We start from the raw sequence: 19,796 nt of genomic DNA on the forward strand, positions 1-19,796 counted from the left end.
TAAAAAAGAATTTTTCTATGCCTAAGCTATTAATTTCTAAACTTCATATCTCTATAATCTTTAACAAATATCAATATTTTATTAATGGAAAACAATGATTATATTTGAAGTTCACATTTAATTGAAATACTACTTTATTATTGTGGAGAAACATACATAACATAAAATTTAGCATTTTAACCGTTTTTAAGTGGTTTTCAACCATTTATGAGTTCGCTGGCATTAGGTACAGTCACACTGCTGTGCACCCATCTCCACCATCCACCTCCAGAACTTTTTCATCATCCCAAACTGAAGTGCTGTACCCATTAAATACAATAATAACTCCCCATTCCCCTTCCCTCCAGCCCTGCTAACCTCTGTTCTACTTTCTGTCTCTATGAATTTTTCTCTTTTAGGGTCCTCATGTAAGTGGAATCATACAATATTTGTCCTTTTGTGTCTGGCTTATTTCATTTAGTATAATGTCTTCAAGGTTTATCCATGTTGTAGCATGTATCAGAATGAAATACAACTTTTTAAGTTGCAATTTCAAGCTTTAGTACCACTATTTTTAGAGAAATGCATCTGAATCATGTCAGGCTCTTTCCTTCCTTTGCACATTTTGTTCCTCTTGGAACTACTTTCCCATCATTCTGTCCTGATTACCAAGTCATTCATCTGACTTAAATAGAAAAAGTACTGAAAAATAATTGCACAGGTTACCAAACGTGCAATGACAATAAGACTACCACAACATTAGATTTTTTTTCTGTTACAAGTTATTTGCAAATATGTAAACCAACTGTCATCTTAAAGAGGCCTTGGAAAGTATTCAGTCTGTTCATTTTGCATAGGAGGACACTGATATTGGAGCATTTAACTGATTTCCAAAACTTGGACAGCCATTTAGTATCACAGCCAGAAATCAAAGAACGTAAGTTTTGCGATAGTGGTCAGTATTGTCTTGTTTTGTTTTGTTTTTTGGGTTTTTTTTTTGCGGTACGCGGGCCTCTCACTGTGTGGCCTCTCCCATTGCGGAGCACAGGCTCCGGACGCGCAGGCTCAGCGGCCACGGCTCACGGGCCCAGCCACTCCGCGGCATGTGGGATCTTCCCGAACCGGGGCACAAACCCGTGTCCCCTGCATCGGCAGGCGGACTCTCAACCACTGCACCACCAGGGAAGCCCAGTCGTCAGTATTTTTAGATATATTGTGCTTTCAGTGCACAATCAAAGAAAATTCGAAGAACCAATGTGTTTAGGTAACATTTATTCATTCAAAGCTACTAAGTTTCAGCCATTTTACTGGCTATTAGAAATGTCATAGTAAGAGGAACCTCTGGCCTCAAATAGCAGATCCTGGTGAACGAACATGGTAATAGAAAGACTAAGATTTAAGATGTGTATTTGATTAACCATTGATTCCTCTCGACCTTTTTTTCTTCTTTTTTGCTGTAGCCTGATTCCATATAAGTTGATGCATGATTGGAAGGAACTGTTTTTTAATGGAAAGCCCATATATGAGCAAGCGTCTCTTAAGCATCTACCAGCTAAGCTCTCTGCAGAACAGCTTATAGAACTGGAGAAAAGGGACTTGCTAGATAACAAAGATTATGAAGACTATAAGGTACCTACTGATGTGGAATAATTAAAGAGAATGCAACATAATAAATAGTGTTGCTTTAGCATTAATTTTGTGACATTATTTCTTTTCATCTCTACTAATGAAACTGGGCATTTTATGTTTACATTTTCCCTTGGTTTAATTTGTATTTATAGTACTAACTTTTAAATACCTAACCTATGCATAATCTATTATCTGTTACTTCCAGTAATACTAGAGGGTGGCCTGAAAAAAAATTACACATAATACAATAGGTAGATTTCAGAATTTTAAGGTTTTTCATTATTCATTAGCAATTTTCTTTGTGTGAGCTGTCTACCTTTGCTTCAAAACCCCTGATTAAATGTATTTTTCTAGTAATTTATCTAAATAGCATATTGTTCTCGGAGGAAATGGAAGAAGAGGAGGTCTGAGTTTTCCAAGTAGTATAGATGAAAACAAAATTTTATTCAATGAGTTTTTAAAAAGTATGGGGTGCCAACTGTGCTTCTTAGAAGAGCTGCTGAAAAGCCTTTGGGGTAAACAGGCCAAGGTCCCATTATTGGCACTGCCAACTGCTAACTGTGAGACCTTATGTGGCCAGTCCCTTAAGTGCTAAGAGTCTCGGTTTCACGATATATGAAATGGGGATAATAATATGATTACCTTATTTTGTTGTTGTGAAACTTATTTAAGGTAATATGTGTTAAACACTTAATCAAGTGCACTGAGTGTTGGATGCAAATAATACGTATCAGTTTCTTTCCTCACCACCCTGTCCTCCCTACCCCACTTCATCTCACTTTTAGTGGGAAAGATGTGAAATGAATGGCTATGGGTTAGAAGTTCTGGGTAGATCATCAGCAATGGGGTGAAGAATGAGGCTTTTAATTATTAGAAATATTATTGAATGAGTTTCAGAAGAGTAGTAAATTCAACATGAAAAAAAAGAAAAAATTGGACTTCCCTGGTGGCGCAGTGGTTAAGAATCTGCCTGCCAATGCAGGGGACATGGGTTTGAGCCCTGGTCTGGGAAGATCCCACATGCCATGGAGCAACCAAGCCTGTGTACCACAACTACTGAGCCTGTGCTCTAGAGTCCGCAAGCCACAACTACTGAACCTACGTGCCACAACTACTGAAGCCCACGCGCCTAGAGCCCGTGCTCTGCAACAAGAGAAGCCACCGCAATGAGAAGCCCACGCACCGCAATGAAGAGTAGCCCCCACTCACCGCAACTAGAGAAAACCCACACGCAGCAACGAAGACCCAATGCAGCCAAAAATAAATTAATTAATTAAAAAAAAAAAAAGAAAAGATGATTCGACCCTATCATTTGCTGGTATTTAGCAAATACTCAATGTTTGCTGAAAGGATTCATGAATAAAATGAATGAATGACAATGAACAGGGCAAAGTGTAAAATATCACTAATATGTAATATTGAAGAAGACAAGCTTATTTTAAAAAAGAAGGAAAGAAAATGAGATTATGAGAAACTAAACGTACACCATATTTTAATTGGATGAATCTATATTTAGATCATTATAATAATTATTATTTATTAAGGATTGGCCAGAACCTTACGGGATATATGTGCATATTTATTTTGCATGTTCGTAGAATATTCTAGATCTAGTATGTCAACCTAAAGTTCAACGCTACATAATAAAATGCTTTGACAGTGTCAGACTATGTGAAGGTATTTCTTTGCATTGTAAATTCAAAAGTCATTTTACTTGACAGATTTTGCTGATTCATGAAATATTTATTTCTGAGTTATTTCTTAACCAGCTCTATCTTGTTGCTTTCATAAATCAGGAGACCTGGTAGTCTGGAGCTTAGCAAAGATTTGTCTTTTTAACTATTTTCTTGTTTGGGAAATTGTTACCACAGGAACATGCTTGTCTCACCCACATCCTGAAGCAGCCGGTACGTTTCTTTTGCAAGAAATTATAAACATTTTTTTAGGAGTACGTGGACGTCTGGTAATGCAGTTTATTTTGTTTATGGCCTTTGCTGTTGTCCTAGAAGTGAATATTACCTTAGGATTTCTGATATGTGTTTATATGCTGTGTTCATTTTGACTACATGATGGAAAATATACCACATACAGGTGTTAGCATATACTGTAAACTATCCTATTATCATTCCCTATTATTAGAGCTTTTGTCTCTTCAGATACTTGTTAAATGTTTTGCATTTAAGTAAAAAATAAATGTTTCAACTTGAAAAATACATTATCTGGCTTAAATAGTCTTTCACAACAGGCAGAGGATCAACACATCTGGCTTAATAAACGTGGAACAGTTTTAGCAAAGTGCTAACTTTGCTCAGGATTTTTAATCCGTCAATCAAACACGTAGCTTAGAAATTGATCTTCAAAAAGTTTACATTCTTAGCATATTTTATTAATGCCTATACCCACCATCAGTGTAGAACTGATGCTTTCTGGTTTTGAGATCATACTTTTAAAGCTCTGTTAGAGTAAGCTATCATGTTTAAAAATTTTAAATATCACACCTAGAAACTGGCATAAAAACAAAATTTTGCTTATGTCCATGTCATATATCTGTCAATAATGTAACATTATTTCCTAATCATCATACTCTTTTTATAGACTGGCTACATGTGAGAGAGCTGTAGCCCAGGAATGGTGTGGCCAAAAATATCATTTATCTCTCCTAAGAAGGAGGCAGAAACAGCATCATGGAGCAGCCAAACCCTACTGGGATTCCCAGCCAACCGCCATAGGATAACAAGGAGTTGTTTAATAGAGAGTGGGGAGGAGTCCCGAAATGCTATGGACCACCGGCAGCAGGCTAAGCCAGGAGCCCAGCTGCTCCAGTTCAGCTAACAGCATACCCCCCACATAGCAGGCACTGGTTCTCAGTTATGCAGTGGACTCCTCCTGGTAAACCCCAGACTCCCCCAAATGCAAATCCTTTCCATGATTCTTCCTGGCAAATGACTCACAATTCCATAGTATTTTATTTTAACATAAGTTGCTTATTAGCAGTTATCTACTGAATGAGTTTGAGATACTAAAATGGGGTGTTCATAAACTAAAATTAGCTCATGGCCACGGTTTCCTGCTGGTGCAGATTTTTCTAAGAAGTCCATGCCACGAAGCACTTGGCAATTTGCAGGGCTCTACTGCGCATGCTCACGAACAGGTTGTAGTTGGAATTCCTACAATTTGGAGGAAGGATGTTTTGTGTCCAGCACATCATCCGTGTTGTCTGAAGCTGGTCATAGTTTTTAATTGCTGTTATTTTTGTTTTTAATGAAAATTACTTCTGAAGTTAATGATCACTTGAGTTTGCTGTGGTTGTTGGGCTAACCCTACAGTGTGTGTTGAAACGCACATTTTTATCAGCCACACTTTTGGCTTATGATTTTCCCTTAACTAGACTTTAAGATGTAATTGTACATGTTATGGTTTAACATTCATACTCTTGTCACTACAGCAGATGTATACCTACCCATCCCCAAATTTACTTATAGAATGACATTTATCATCACGAGGTCTTTTTCCACTGAGGAATAAGAATGTGGGGCTAAATGCACCATTGGGTAGTTTGTCTTCCTATGTAGGTCTCATCTGACTTGTTTGACCTGAAGGCACTATCCAGATACTATCTTCTTCTTCCTCTCCAATCCCAGCCTTTGGCGTTGATCCAGTGGCTTTGTAGATTTGACTTCTGACAGTGGACTCTCCAGCCTAGCTCTTGCCTTGCTCCCTGGCTTCCCAATGAATGACCCAAATTTTCATGGTTTAGTATTTAATCAGTTCCCTGTGGGCAGAATATCAGTTTGAAGCCTGTATCACTCAAGTGATATCACTGGATAACTGACCCAAGCACAGTGATAGATTTTAGTAGATGAGTCTTAAGGTCATGTGAATAGATCATCTTATTTTTTTTGTGGCTGTTATCGTTGTTGTTTTTGTTGTGTGTGTGTGTTTAAAGATACCCATTGTATTAGCTCAAGCTACCATAAGAAAATACTGTAGACTGGGTGGCTTCAACAATAGGAATTTATTTCTCACAGTTCTAGGAAATCCAAGATCAAGGTCCCAGCTGATTTGGTTCCCCAGTGAGGACTCTATTCCTGAATTACAAATGGCCACCTTCTTGTCATGTCCTCACATAGAGAAGAAAGAAAGAGAACTTTGATCTCTCTTCTTCTTCTTAAAAGGACACTAATCCTGTCATGGGGCCTCCACCCTCATAACCTCATCTAAACCTAACTACCTCCCAAAGGCCCCACCTCCAAATACCATCACAGTGGGGGTTAGGGCCTCAATAAATGACTTTTGGAGAGACACAATTCAGTCTATGACATATGTGCTTATTCAGGACACATAAAATGTGGCAAAGTGCAAACTTACTACTCAGGCAAGGAACCCCTAATTTCAAATGAAATTTTTTTTTTCATGGCCTCTTTTGTGCCCTGCTAAGAAATCTTAATGACTTACTTTTTGACTGTGAATTTATGATGGTTATATCTTTTATTTTCAGATATGCAGGAATATATGTGACTGTTAAGTAGGTGGAGTAAGCACTTGCTTACATGAAGGGAGTTGAGATTTTCCGTCAGGCCATTCTGCTTTAAAACTCCTGCCTGCCATTGTACCTGATGGCCCACATTATCATGTGGGCTAAAGACATGGATGGAGACATCAGAGGCATCTGCTAAAATACAAACATTTTCCAAGATAGGTAACAAAACCATTATCAGCCTCCAAAATAGGGGCTAAGAAAGAAGTTTGATACTGAAAGGAATGTTTCCAGGTTCGTCCTATGCATTCATTGCTGTAATTTTCCTCTCCCTTTGATTACATTTTTGACTCAGGCTCTCACTAAATTTCTCCTCTAATGGTAAGGCTTTCTCAGGTTAGACCTCATTGTGTGTCTGTGTCTTGGTGGAATCACCATTATGCCCTACAATACTGATTAATGGTTATCAAGCATAGTGATACTAACTCACAAAGCAAAATGTCACTATATTAGTCTTCAAAGGGAGCTATAGTTGCCCCAGGCCTAAGGGTGTCTTCTAACTGTTGTGGGCCAAGGATTTCGGATGGCTGGAGTAGGCTTGGCAGAGGTCTGGGGCTGTGTCTATCGGGTATGTGTCTTGTGTAATAGAAGGGAAGCCTGGGTCATGGGAAGGGTATTTGGCTTCAAATTACTAGAATTGAAGACAAGCTGAGTTCATTAGAAAACCATGGTAGGAATAGTTGAATTAAGGTGTCAGGTTCAAGGCGTTAGACCAGAATTGAGAAATGGTTTGCAGAGTTAAAGAACTGGCACCCAGATAGAAGTGGAATGGAAAGACGAGTGAGAAGGACATAGCCAACAAGAAGATCCCTGGGTGACTGATATGAATGAGACTAGAGTAAACGTTCACCACTCATCTTTGCTTGCTCTAGATCACATAGAATGGGGAGAATCTAATTCTCTCCCAGGCTCCCTCTCATCCGGGACCAGGCAAGACAGAGAGTGGTCAAGTCTTCCCTGGGTTTCCTGCCACAAGGTTCATCCTTCACCTACTTGGACAACTGTGGAAGCCAGCTTCTATACCTCAAGTCCAGCTTCTCTTCAATCAATTGCTCAGACTTCCCATCTAGTGTTTTAGAGCTAGCTCTGGGGATCTGAACACTAAAGCTATGTCTTGGCAGATAAATATGGCAAGAATACGTTGGGGTTGGTAACCACAAGAAACTTGAATGGATCCAAGAAAGTCTTTGAATTTTGGTGTTGGGCAGATGTGTTGGGCTGAGAACCGGAGAAACTCCCATCCAGAAGACCCCATACCCTACCACTCCTGTCCAGTACCCAGAGAGTCTGTCAGCCATATTCTTTAGCACATTGGCCCTAGAGTAGTCTTTCATATATTGGTCAATGTCATTTCTAAGCTGTTTTGGGGTGCTCTACACCTCTTTGAGGTATCAATCTTAGCAGTGAAACAAAGAAAATAGAGAGAGTGACAGTGGTCATTATTATGAGAGAGGGTATTCTGTGTGGAAAAATGTGTGAATTTTGCAGTGACAAGATAGTTAGACCAAGGCACAGTGTCTCCATGCTTTGTGACATTTGAGAAATTTTAACCAAGCCTATCTGACTGTCCTTGGCTGGGCAGTGGCAACAGATAGGTGAATTTGGATGTAGAAGTCTCTGGAAAAGTTCTTTCTGTGGTCCACAAGACCACAGAAATTAGTAAAAAAGTGATCTTGAGGAAGACTACCACCTCCCTGATGATGAACAGAGCGTAGTTTGAGCATCTAAGGAATGAGATTACTGTTTTCATAAGGATGGCCACTACCACCAGAATTGTCTATGGCACAAGGAGAGATGTGATATAAAGTCCAGTGTGATGCTGTCCCAAGGGCACTAGGGCATCAGGAGAAATTCAGTAGCCTTAGTCTTAATTTGTTGTAGACCCAGGCAATTCTGCTTTGAAAAGCACTGGGCTAGCTACACAGCTGCTGCAGCTCCCAGTGTGCCATGATCAATGCCTTGGAGGGCCATGTGGCATTCCAGGACAGAGAATGGAACCAGGAGTAGGAGCCCGTCATTTGGGGGCAAGTAAGCTACTCTTCCACATGATCTCAGTGGGTCGCTTTGCGTGTGTCGAATCAGAGTGCTAAGCAGAAGCCCCTTCCCACTGTTTGCATCTGATTTGTCCTTGAATTTCAGCAGCACTGAAATGTAAGTTTTCAGGACAGAGGATCTGTCAGAGTGGCTTAGTCTCAGTTACCCCTGGTAATCAAACCTGTAAGACAAAGTATCAGCCCAGTGATTCTAGCTGGCTGGCTTACAAGTAATCAGTAGCTCGGAGGTTTGGAAAAAGAAGCCTGCCATTGCTCACAACAGCTGAGCTTTCTGAACTTCTGGACTTGTTAGAAGCTAGAGTTACTGGATTGCATAGGGAGGTGCCAGGCTCCCTCAAGTGTGGGCCTGTAGGCTTTGACAGTGATCTTTGTCACATTCTAACTAACTGACCATGGCCAATTTGAATTTCCCTCCAAAAATAACCACAAGGTAGATGGAGTCTGTTGTCCTGGGTCTTCTTTTGTGACAGACTAGAATTAAATATGTCTGTTCCCATAGTATTCAATCAGGGCAGACTGGGGAAGGCTACTGCTGGGACAGAAGTGAGCAAGCTGCTGAATGAAAGCCATTATTGGACTAGGACCGTTCTTCAGCTTTCCTGATGAGAATTAACCATGGGATCAACCTATAGAAAGGCACTGGCTACTCACAATGCTGCTTCTAGCCCGAACAGTCTTCAGCTGAGCACAGCAGGTGAAGTAGTGATAACATCTGCCTTTCCCTCGTTACCATGGGCGACGCTTGCACTTCCTGGCCATAGATAAGATGTGGTCCACACTCAGCACTCTAGTGCAGAGGCATGTCTCCTCTCTGCAGATGCACCTACCGTGCCAATGTCAGTGAGAACTGAACATCACCATGCCCCCGCCTTCTCTGGAAGCTGAAGGCCAAACTGTCTGGCAGGAAGGTGTGGCCAGGCAGCTGACCATACTCTGACCTGACTGGAGGTCAGGCGACTTGGAAAGGCTGCCAAACTCACTCAGCAGGGCCAGCTCATCTTTTCAAGTTTTTCTGAGGGCTTCTTGGAAATGGGTCCCAATAGAGAGCCCGTTCCATGACAATTCTTTTATAAGAGGTCAGGATTGAGTTACATATCAGCTAACTCCCCATCCTCCTTTCCTCTTTGTCAGAGGCAGTAGAGGGCAGCATCCATCTTTCCATCAATCTTGCCAATCTTTGATAGGAACCTGCCTATCAAACAGGTCCCACACAGTGGTCAAGAAGCCCTGTAGGGCTGCCAGGTTACGTGAGCTGAACTCCCCATCAGGCAAGATATCCAACCATCCTTTCTTCTTCTCCTGAGAACCATGGATAATGGTGAGGAATTTTAACAGCTGAATTACAAATTTAAGCAGTTCCTCCAGATTCTCTCAGGGTTTTTAGGTGGTTGGAGGACAGAGAGCCTGGGAAGAGAAGGCAAAGAACAGACGCTCCAAAAGCTACGAAGTTTTACCTCAGTACTTCCCTGGGAAGTTTGGTTTTTTCCTGAGTGCCAGATTCCCCAAGCACAGTAACTGGAATAGAGCCACTAGACTTTCCATGTTGCCATAATAAGAGATGTGCTTCTATATCTGATTCCTTCTGGTAGGAGACAGGACAGACCCCAACAAAATGTCAACCATGAGAGCTAGTGCCAGGGGTTGGGTTGTTAGAGCTGGAACAAAGGTGGTCAAGATAATTTACCTGAAGTAGCCAGAAATGGGAAGAGGCAGAGGTGGGATCAAGCCAAGTCCTTTGAGCAAGTCAATGATCAAAGCTGAGCCTGGGTAAGAAACAGACTAGAAAGTGGAAACGAAGCCAGCAGGTTGGAAACTAGGCAGTACTGGAACAGGCCAGGACTCAGATGAAAGGCTGGGAAGTTAAGTAAGGAGGCCCTGGGCAATTGCCACAAAAAGAGCTGGAATTTTTGCAGCTTATTTTTATTATCTGCCAGGCATGTGGTACACCTTTGGGTCAACGTAGTTTAGGAGACCCAGGACAAATATCCAGTTAGGGATATGAAAGTAACCAGGTCATAACAGCTTGCCATAGAGCAGACCTTACCTATCCATTCACCCAGCCTGCTCCTTACCCCCTCTGGACCCTGTTAAAATCTCTGGCAGAACTTCTTACAAGTTCCAATTAATAAATTATTTATAATCTAGTACATTTTAACTGATATGTTTTCTGCTGCCATAAAAAAGGATGGCTTGATTTAATAGAGAAGCTCTTTCAAAATCATACTACAAGCTGTTACTTCTAGAAAATGCTTCCAGGGTTAGCTAATTTCATACATAGTGTGTGGATTCTTGCCTACTTCCATCTGTGAGGATGACACTTTCTGATCTTGTTCCTAGATTTTAGGTTGGGTTGTGCCTATCTTATTTGGAGAACTAAGTCATCTTTGTATTTAATCAAAATTAATAAAATGCAATATCCATGTGTTTACTCATTTATTCTGTTCACATATATTGAGCCTATACGGCTAATTGATTCATTCATTCAGTCAGTCAATAAATACTGAACACCTATTATGTTCCAGCACTGTTCTGGCAACTAGGGATATAACGTTGATTAAGATAGAGATCCTTCCCTCTTGGTGCTCACAATTTAGTGGGGATGAGAGAAAAACCATTTCAGAGTATGATATTAAGTATGGATAAACACGGAGGTTATGAGGGGGCCCATTAGAAGGGATGAGTTTCAACTGAATTGTGAGATATGAGTAGATGTCAGTTGGTTTAAAGGTATTAACTCAAAACTGACCTAATCCTATGAACTGTGAGCTTATACTTGTACTCTCTCCCTGTCTTTGTATTTTCTCCATGATTTCATTTAATTTCAAGCATGTAGAGAAAGCTAAGCTCAGGAAGTATTTTCGATGTCCTAACTAAGAGTCACCTGCCTCGTCAGAATTTTTCAGTAACTGCTAAAGATATCACCTTGAGAATGTCCAAAAAACTTTAAAGAGAAATATGTAGATTTTCCAGTGAATTTAAATATTATAAGTGGACAATTGGGCAAATGTACCTGGTTAAGACATTTCCTGCCCAAGGCATTTGGTCTTGAGTTAACAAATCCCCTCATCTCCCACTCACAAAAACTTTTCCTTTGGATACAATTTAGCTATTAGTTGGTCTGTTTTCCAACAGGCCTGAAAATTTTATTTCATTTTGAGTAATAAAAATAATTGGTAATAGTTTTTAGAGACTTACATTATGAAAAACTTTTAAAAACAGGAATTGTACAAAGAACTATTTTCTAAGATACTATAAAATAAGCAAGCTAAACGAAGATCTAAATCACACAAAATAAGATCTAAAAATATGACCTGGATCTTTAATTATTACCAATTATGAGAAATTTCACTGAGAATTGTATTATTATGTTAAAAATATATTTGATAAGTAAATATCTACTCTGTACCTCTCTGGTTTGAGTCATCGTTAGTATAAAGTTAAACATTTACTCTTCCTATTTGCAAATATCTAAGAGATGAATCCAAGGTGGTACTTAAAGACATGAAATCAGAACTGAGGATTCCTGATGTCTTGTCGAATAAAAGATCCTTTATTTTTTATTTTTCAAACAATGGATTGAGACTAGATTATGAAATTAACTTATGGATCACTACCATTATTTATTTTAAAAAATGAAAACACAACAAAATAAGAGAAATACAATGCAACGCAATATAATAGAAAATAAAGCACATTACCAGGTAGTAAGGATGAGCATTTCATAAAACTTTTTCTTTTCTGTTCTATATATACCTGTATACAAATACTAGGTAACAATGCAAAAATGTATTTTTTATGGAAGGACCTGGTTAAAAAAAAATGTCTTAGAAGATGCAGTACAAGTGGAAATTGTGCAACAAGAGAAGCTGGGCAGGTTGAGGTACCCTCACAGCGGTTCAGACCAATAAATAATGGAGACATCGGGTGAAGTGGTTGACCCAGAAGCCTTGAATGGCTAGAGAGAAGTCCGTCATGATGAATATAAGTATAATGTCCCCTGGGACTCGAGGATTGACGATAGCTACAACAACCCCTGAGGCTGCTACTACAAGCCTTAGTTGTATTTCAGGTATCACGAAGGGTCATCTCTTCCTCACTGCCTGCAGAGTGGTGTGCCAAGAGAAAGCCAGCCATGGGAAAAGCAGAATTAAGGTAGCTCCAATGTCTTGGTAAGCTGTACTCTAAAAGGGGCATAGCCTTGATCTGTGGAGTTGCTACCTGTGTTGTTTCTTGAAGTCGGTTTATCAGAAGCTTTCACCCTAAGTCCTTTGGCCATTGCGTCAATATAATCTGTCTGCTGTTGGGTTTTTTCATCTGTAAGTAAGAAGATTGCATTTCAGGAAAGCTCAAGGAAACTAGCAGGTGTCAAAAACAGTGTGTTTTATCCCCTAGGAGGTTCTTTCTCTGTCTTAGGAGAAAAGGCATTTGTCCTGTTTTTCCAAATGCATCAGTAATTGAATAGTGAAACACTTAGACCCTACCAAACTGGGAATATCTGGGGTACTTCAGGCCATGCAGGTGTTGATAAATTCTAGCAATCTAGGAGGACAAACACTGGATCGTGTGTGTACTTTCAAATTAGTACCACCACTCTTCAAAAGCCACATTTGAATATCACTGCTAAATATCACTGGCATAGCCCAATGTTTTTTATTGAATGTTGTGCTAGTGACACTCAGACTTTATGGACTAGTGAATATCTCCCAAGGCCCAGATTCTGTTTATGTAAGTTGGTCAAAGTGAACCACATCTCCCCCTCTTTAAAGGGTAGATCAGAAAGCTGTATTTCCAATTTGAATCTTTAGAAGTGGCAAGAAATGAGAATGAGATGCATTTGCTTTGGTCCAGGGATAATCATGTGCAGGGAAATAATCAGAATCTGTTGCAAAAACCACGCAGCTCCACCAGCATCATTATCCAACCACTTGGGCAATGTTACAGGCAAGGAGGAATCTAGTGGACTGAACACGTGGACAATCTTAGGCTTGCCCTTGAAGTGCGCACTTCAGCCCACATTCAAGCACATTGATTCCGAGCTGATGCTGTCTGTAAATACTCATGATGCTTTTAGCCATGATTACTAACAAGAGGGCCAAGGGTACTGACACATTAGGCCACAGGAAACAAAAAGGATTTGACAGGGTGGAAGTAACCAGAGTGGGAAGTCTGGGTAACCATGCGGTACCTACAACAGAATACAAGGAAGCATGTGAGTGTATTGGATCCAGCTTGGAAAACAGTGTTAGGCCCATGTAGTCTGTGAAGATGGGAAGAATAGGTGGATACCGTGGTCTCAAGGGTTCAGGATTCAGTCTCCAGAAAATTCAGTGTAGGTAAATTAATAAAAAACAGTACTGGTGAACAGGTTGTGACCAAAAGCAGAGGCTGTTTACTCTCTGTTGTATTTCATGACCTCTGTGTGTAGGTAGACAAGAATTCACAAAGACAGGTGGACTGTAGGTGATGGTGGACCTTATACCTTCTCAAAAATGCATACAGATGATATTTATGCAGGTACAATAAAAATATTAATATTAAAATAAAGAGATAATAATTATTTGTTATATATGCATGACAGTTATAGTAATCAAGGGCAAGTATCATGGAGCACATCTACACAGAAAATGTGTCTTAGTAAACTAATAGTTTGTACCAGGTGATACTTACCTGGTGTTGCCCACTCTGGGCATCGAAGTCTTGAAACTAATAGCCAGATGTCAATTTATAATAATACCTGAAGGAATAAGAATTATATACTTTATTTTATAATTTTATTTAATTTTATCATATAATTAATGTAATTATATATAACAAACATATAAACTAATGATCTGGTAAAAATTTCTGGTTCCCTGACCTCCTTTTCCCTCATCATGTTCTTGTTCCAACCTGACATGTTTCCCTTTACTTATCCTTTATCTTTAGTCTTATTAGGAATTTCACAACTGTATCTTTAAGGTGATGCTGTAAAACGTGTTCTACCAAATCCTCTATTTGTCCATCTCCACTGGTCAGGCTTCAGGCCTTTCCCCCACCTCAGCATTCAGTGCTCTTCACAGTCAACATTCTATCCCATTGTGTTTGTCTACATTCTACAACTAATCAGGGATAGAATAGGGTTTTCTTCTGACCCCTTTGTGAGGAAGCGCGCCTTTCTGATTGTGGCACAAGCTGGACGTGGCTTCTCTTTGGGCAGAAATGTGACTGCTGTCACCCCTCCTTCAGGGCACTACTATGTGTAAGACAAAGCAGCAGCCTGAGAACTTCTAGTTAAGCATTTAAAGTCAGTGGTCACATAGGCTACTTACACAAGCCTTTCACTCAATCTTTACAACAACCCTGTGAGATAGATATTATTATCACACAAAGATGAGGGAATTGACAAGGGTGCAAAACAAGTTAAGTAGGAGAACTATTATGGGAACCCAGGTCATCTGATTTAAGTCCTTCAGAATGAATTAAATGACTGCATAGCACAAAAATCATTAGAACATTCAAAACTTTCCACTTAAACTTGACCTTGGACTTATAGCCTTTATAATTTTAAAATAGCACAGTTTCTCTGGTTTCCATTTTTTATTTGGTTATTTTCTGATTGCCACATTACATAGAATAATTATCACTTGTCTAGTTAGAAGTATAAATGATTGCAATGAATGAAAGCAGAACCAAGTAATAAATCATAATAATCAATAATTATGCAAATCAATTCAGTATTTACCTAATTTTGAATAATGCATGTAATTATTATGCATAGAGTTGTTAGAAAAACCAAAGATATTAAACTAAAGCAAAATAAATGTTATAAATAAAGGGTAGTTTGTATAGAAGTGACAAATATATGTATATACTAATGAATTCTACCAATTTAAAAGAAAAACCTATTATGAATACTTCTTTATTTACTTGTTTCAAAAAGTATTTCTTTATCTCTTGTGTTTTCATATCATAAATTCAGGCACCAAACCAGATAATACCAGTTGTAAAATAATCTAATTTTTTGTCTGCTAATATGACATATAAATCTCACTAGGTACTAAATTCTTACACACACTTAGATCTGTTTCTAGAATTTATATTTTTGTGCACTGAACACCCTGTTTCTGCAAATCTTTCTTTTCATTACCTTGTTCTTAATAAGTGCTTTAATATCTGGTTAGGCAACACTCCCATATTACTTTTCTTTTTCAGTTTTTAAGTGAATGTTTTTATCTGTTACAATTCTTTTTCTGCTTCAACTTTAGAACCATTTTGGATATCATCCTGAAGGAAAACAAAAATGACACTTTTGTTTCATTTCATTAAGTCAGATTAATTTGGAGAAGAATTAAATGGCTTATAATATTGGACCTTCTTGACTTTCCCTTTATTCAAGTCATTTTTCTTACACTCCTCAGTAGAAATACGAGGCTGTTTATATATAGGCTCTCTCTTTATTTCTTGGCAATTCCAATGATTTTTGTCAAAGTTTCTAATTGCAAGCAAAAAAGTTGACTTATGCTGACTAAGCAGAAAACACATTCAAAATATGTTGGGTAGTTTAGTGAATCAGTAGGTAGATTCAAGAACCAGGCTCAAGGTTAAACTTCCAAGGAAAATGATTAGAACCATCACAGCAAGTTCTGATGAGAAAACTGTCACCACCACGGAGCACTAGAGGTTCAGGTTGCAGCAGCTACCTCTGCACCAGGAACTCAACTGCTACTTCTAGGAACACTGCTACTTTTTTTCTTTTTTTTTTTTCTTAAATTTTGTTGAAGTATAGTTGATCTACAATGTTGTGTAAATTTCTGCTGTACAACAAAGTGATTCAGTTATACATGTATATATATACATTCTTTTTCTTATCCTTTTCCATTATTGTTTATTACAGGATATTGAATATATTTCCCTGTGCTATACAGTAGGACCTTGTTGTTAATCCATCCTATATGCTTAGTACTTGCATAGGGTAGCCGAATAACTCTTACTGTCTTTTATCTCTCTACTGATAATATCAATTTAAGTGTCTTATGCTCAGCTTGCATTACAATTTGTTTCAACTCAATATGCCTACTTTCATAAACTGTTAAGTATTTTAGAGGCTTGTTTTTTTTTTTTTACTTTAATATGGGAAGCTCATTTTTCACTGTCTAATATGAAAGTAATATTCATGTTATTACTCATTTATGTAATGTAATTATTTAAAGTATTGATTCACTTTTGTTTGCTATAATTTGTATTTACTTTCAATTTTCATATTTCCTACATACTTAAATTCCACTTTTAAGAATATTTCTGTTTTGTTTGTTTCATTATTATTTTTGCAGAACATGGTTGGAGAATGGGCCTTACCAGAAGAAATGGTTGATAATATACCACCCTCCAACAATTGCATATTGGGCCATGTGATTCACAGACTAATTGAAAGCTCTCTTCCTTCTCAAGTTGAATCAACAGTACCTGAGTTACCTTCATTTGTTATAAAAGGATGTGTGTTGGGGAAAACATTTAGTGGAAAAACTACTGCTCTAAAGTCTCTAGAGAAAAGTAAAATTTCTTTCTTGTTTGTGTTTTCTTCCTTTTTTGGATTTTATTTACAATGACTGTAGCTGCAAATGGCTATGTCTGTAGAAAACATACATGAGAATCTGCAAATATATTGGGAAATTCTGTCATCAAGAATTTTGTAATAAGGTGATCACATAATTTATTGTCCAAGTCAGACACTTTTAGGAGTAGAGAGTTATAAATTGGGACTGTCCCAGGGAAACCCGGATATATGAGCTTGCTATATAATTATGCTGCACAGTATAAAGAGAAATAATGTCTTAAACTTTACTTAAACTTTCATCATAGATTTTACTTTACCAATAGATGAAGTAGGAAAGAAATAACTTGTCACAAATAGAAAAGAAATCATGACTTCCCTGGTGGTGCAGTGGTTAAGAATCCGCCTACCAATGCAGGGGACACGGGTTCGAGCCCTGGTCCGGGAAGGTCCCACGTGCTGTGGAGCAACCAAGCCCATGTGCCACAACTACTGAGCCTGCGCTCTGGAGCCTGTGAGCCACAACCACTGAGCCCGCGAGCCACAACTACTGAAGTCCACACGCCTAGAGCCCATGCTCTGCAACAAGAGAAGCCACTGCAATGAGAAGCCCGGGAACCACAAAGAAGCGTAGCCCCTGCTCGCCGCAACTAGAGAAAGCCCGCATGCAGCAACGAAGACCCTACACAGCCAAAAATAAATAAATTAATTAATTTTAAAAAAAGAAAGACAGGAAATCAACTTAAAATTATAAATGCTTTAATTCTTCACATTGATTGAGTTCTTTCCCTTTAATAAACTTTTGGCTTTTTATCTAGAAGTTCTTTCAGTTAGAAGTGAAATCATAGTTTTCTATCTATTTAATTAGTTTTTCTTCACTAATACTTACCTTTTACTGTTTTTACTGGAAAACTCAAATTTTTCACTGAGGCCAGTCTGTCTTGCAACAGTCCAAGGCAGAGAACAGTAAGTCATTGTTGAGACGTTAAATAGACCTCTTTAAAAGGCAGCCTAACAAAAGCTCAGTGAGATGCCACTCCACAACCTGTAGGATGGGTATAATTTTTTAAAATTGGAAAAAGAGTGTTGGTGAGGATATAGAGAAGTTGGAACTCTCATACATTGCTGGTGAGAATGTAAAATGGTGTAGCCACTATGGAAAGTAGTTGGTGATTCCTCATTAAGTTAAATAAAAAATTACCATATGACCCCAGCAATTCCACCACTGGTATATACCCAAAAGGACTGAAAAGAGGTGTTCAAAAAAAACCATATGCAGTGATGTTCATAGCAGCATTATTAATAATAGACAAAAGATGGAAACCATCCAAATGTTCATCACCTGCTGAACTGATAACAAGATATGATATATCCATACAATGGAATATTATTCAGCCATAAAAGGAATGAAGTACTCTATGTGCTGTGGATAGACTTTGAAAACATTATACTAAGTGAAAGAGTCGAACACAAAAGACCACATATTGTATGATTCCATGGATAAGAAACATCTAGAATATACCAATCCATAGACAGAAAGCAAATTAGTTGTTGGCAAGGGTAGGGAGACAGGGAGTGACTGCTTAATGGATACAGGGTTTCCTTTGGGGTAATGAAAATTTTCTGGAAAAAGGTAGTGGTGATGATTGGACAACATTGTAATGACCTAAATATCACCGAATTGCGTCTTTTAGAACGGTTAAAATGGTTCATTTTATGTTATGTGAATTTTACTGCCATAGTAAAAAAAACCAGATTGATCCAAAAAACATTGCCGGGGCACCCTGAGCATTGTACTCTAAGGGTGAAGCCAGCACAGAAGAACAATGTTGTCAATTTCCTAAATGAAAAGTTATTAATAAAATTGTCTTTTATATTTTAGGCTTTCCTATTCAGGTACTTTCTATTGACACTCTCGTCCAAGAAGCGATCCAAGCATTTCACAACAATGAGAAGATCAGCGGAGCCCTTCAGAAAGCGGCCGAAGAAAAGGCTCTACCAGTTAGGCAAGAGAGTAGTAAAGAAAACCAGGCAAGTGAGATTTTAGTTTTCTTTTCTTCACCTCGTACATTAGAGATTTCCAACTGGATGGCATCTAAAGAGATCCTCTAGACCAGAGGTTGTCAGACTTTTCTGTAAAGGTCCAGAGGGTAAATATTTTAAGTTTTGTGGGCCCAGAAGCAATATCGAGGATATTACATAGGTACTTACATAACGAGAGAAAATTTCAACTCCCCACATACACACACACACATCAGTTTGCCTAGGTGGGCCATCCAGGGTAGTGGGCTGGCTTTGTGCCCAGTTACCGTCAGCTGGAGACATTCTCCTGAGGAAGGAGCCACCAGCTGGTAAAGCTGGTAAAGGGGTGGAGGGGCCCAATTGTGAGGGCTTGGAGAGGGGTGAGTGTTTTGGATGAGTTCACCACGTCACCAGCTCTCAGAATGGAAGTCCACTCCCGAGAGCCTGACAGTGGCCAATGGCAAGTCCCCATCTCGTAGACGCAGCCTGATGCCAGTCCTGGGCAGCAGCCAAGGAGGGTGCTGGAGAGGAGCAGACAGAGGGCGAGGGTGTAAAAACAGCCAGTCGATTTTGGTCCAGGGACCATAGTTTGCAGGCCTCTGATCTAGACTAGTAGATCTCAGTTTTGATGGGTGGCTGGTAGGGGAAGGTCTCTTACGGTTTACCTGCATTACCGTTTCCGTCAGTGTTGCATCTTGCTACATTATTACATAAAGATACTAGGGCAGGAATTAGGAGAATGTGCCCCCCCCAGCCCCCGAGAATCATGGTGTGGTCCAACCTGCTCAGTTTAAAGGGAGACAGTAGAGACCCTAAGCGTGAGTTGATTTGCTTGGGGTCAGAGGCTTGTTGACGGCTAGGCTGTGATTGGAATCCCAGATTCTAGATCCAGTACTCTTTTCCCTGCCTTATCCTGTTTCTGAAATTGAATAAATTAGCAGAGAATCTAATCCAGGTCATTTGCATGAGCTGCAAAATAAATACCGTTTAAACGTGATTCTGGAAAAAACTGGGAGAATTTTTCTTCACGGTGGGCTGCCTCTTC

General features: G+C 39.1%; 1 protein-coding gene across 1 annotated transcript in view; it reads left to right on the forward strand.

Annotated features, from left to right (window-relative positions):
• SPEF2 (sperm flagellar 2) overlaps positions 1–19,796 on the forward strand; it is a 171,758-nt gene that overhangs the window by 46,424 nt on the left and 105,538 nt on the right. The window contains exons 9-11 of the mRNA XM_033852786.2: positions 1,440–1,608; positions 16,509–16,728; positions 18,612–18,760. Coding sequence (XP_033708677.2) covers positions 1,440–1,608; positions 16,509–16,728; positions 18,612–18,760 — 538 coding nt within the window. The remainder of the gene's footprint in view (positions 1–1,439; positions 1,609–16,508; positions 16,729–18,611; positions 18,761–19,796) is intronic.

This window comes from Tursiops truncatus, chromosome 3, assembly GCF_011762595.2.
Source record: "Tursiops truncatus isolate mTurTru1 chromosome 3, mTurTru1.mat.Y, whole genome shotgun sequence".
NCBI classification, from domain to species: domain Eukaryota; kingdom Metazoa; phylum Chordata; class Mammalia; order Artiodactyla; family Delphinidae; genus Tursiops; species Tursiops truncatus.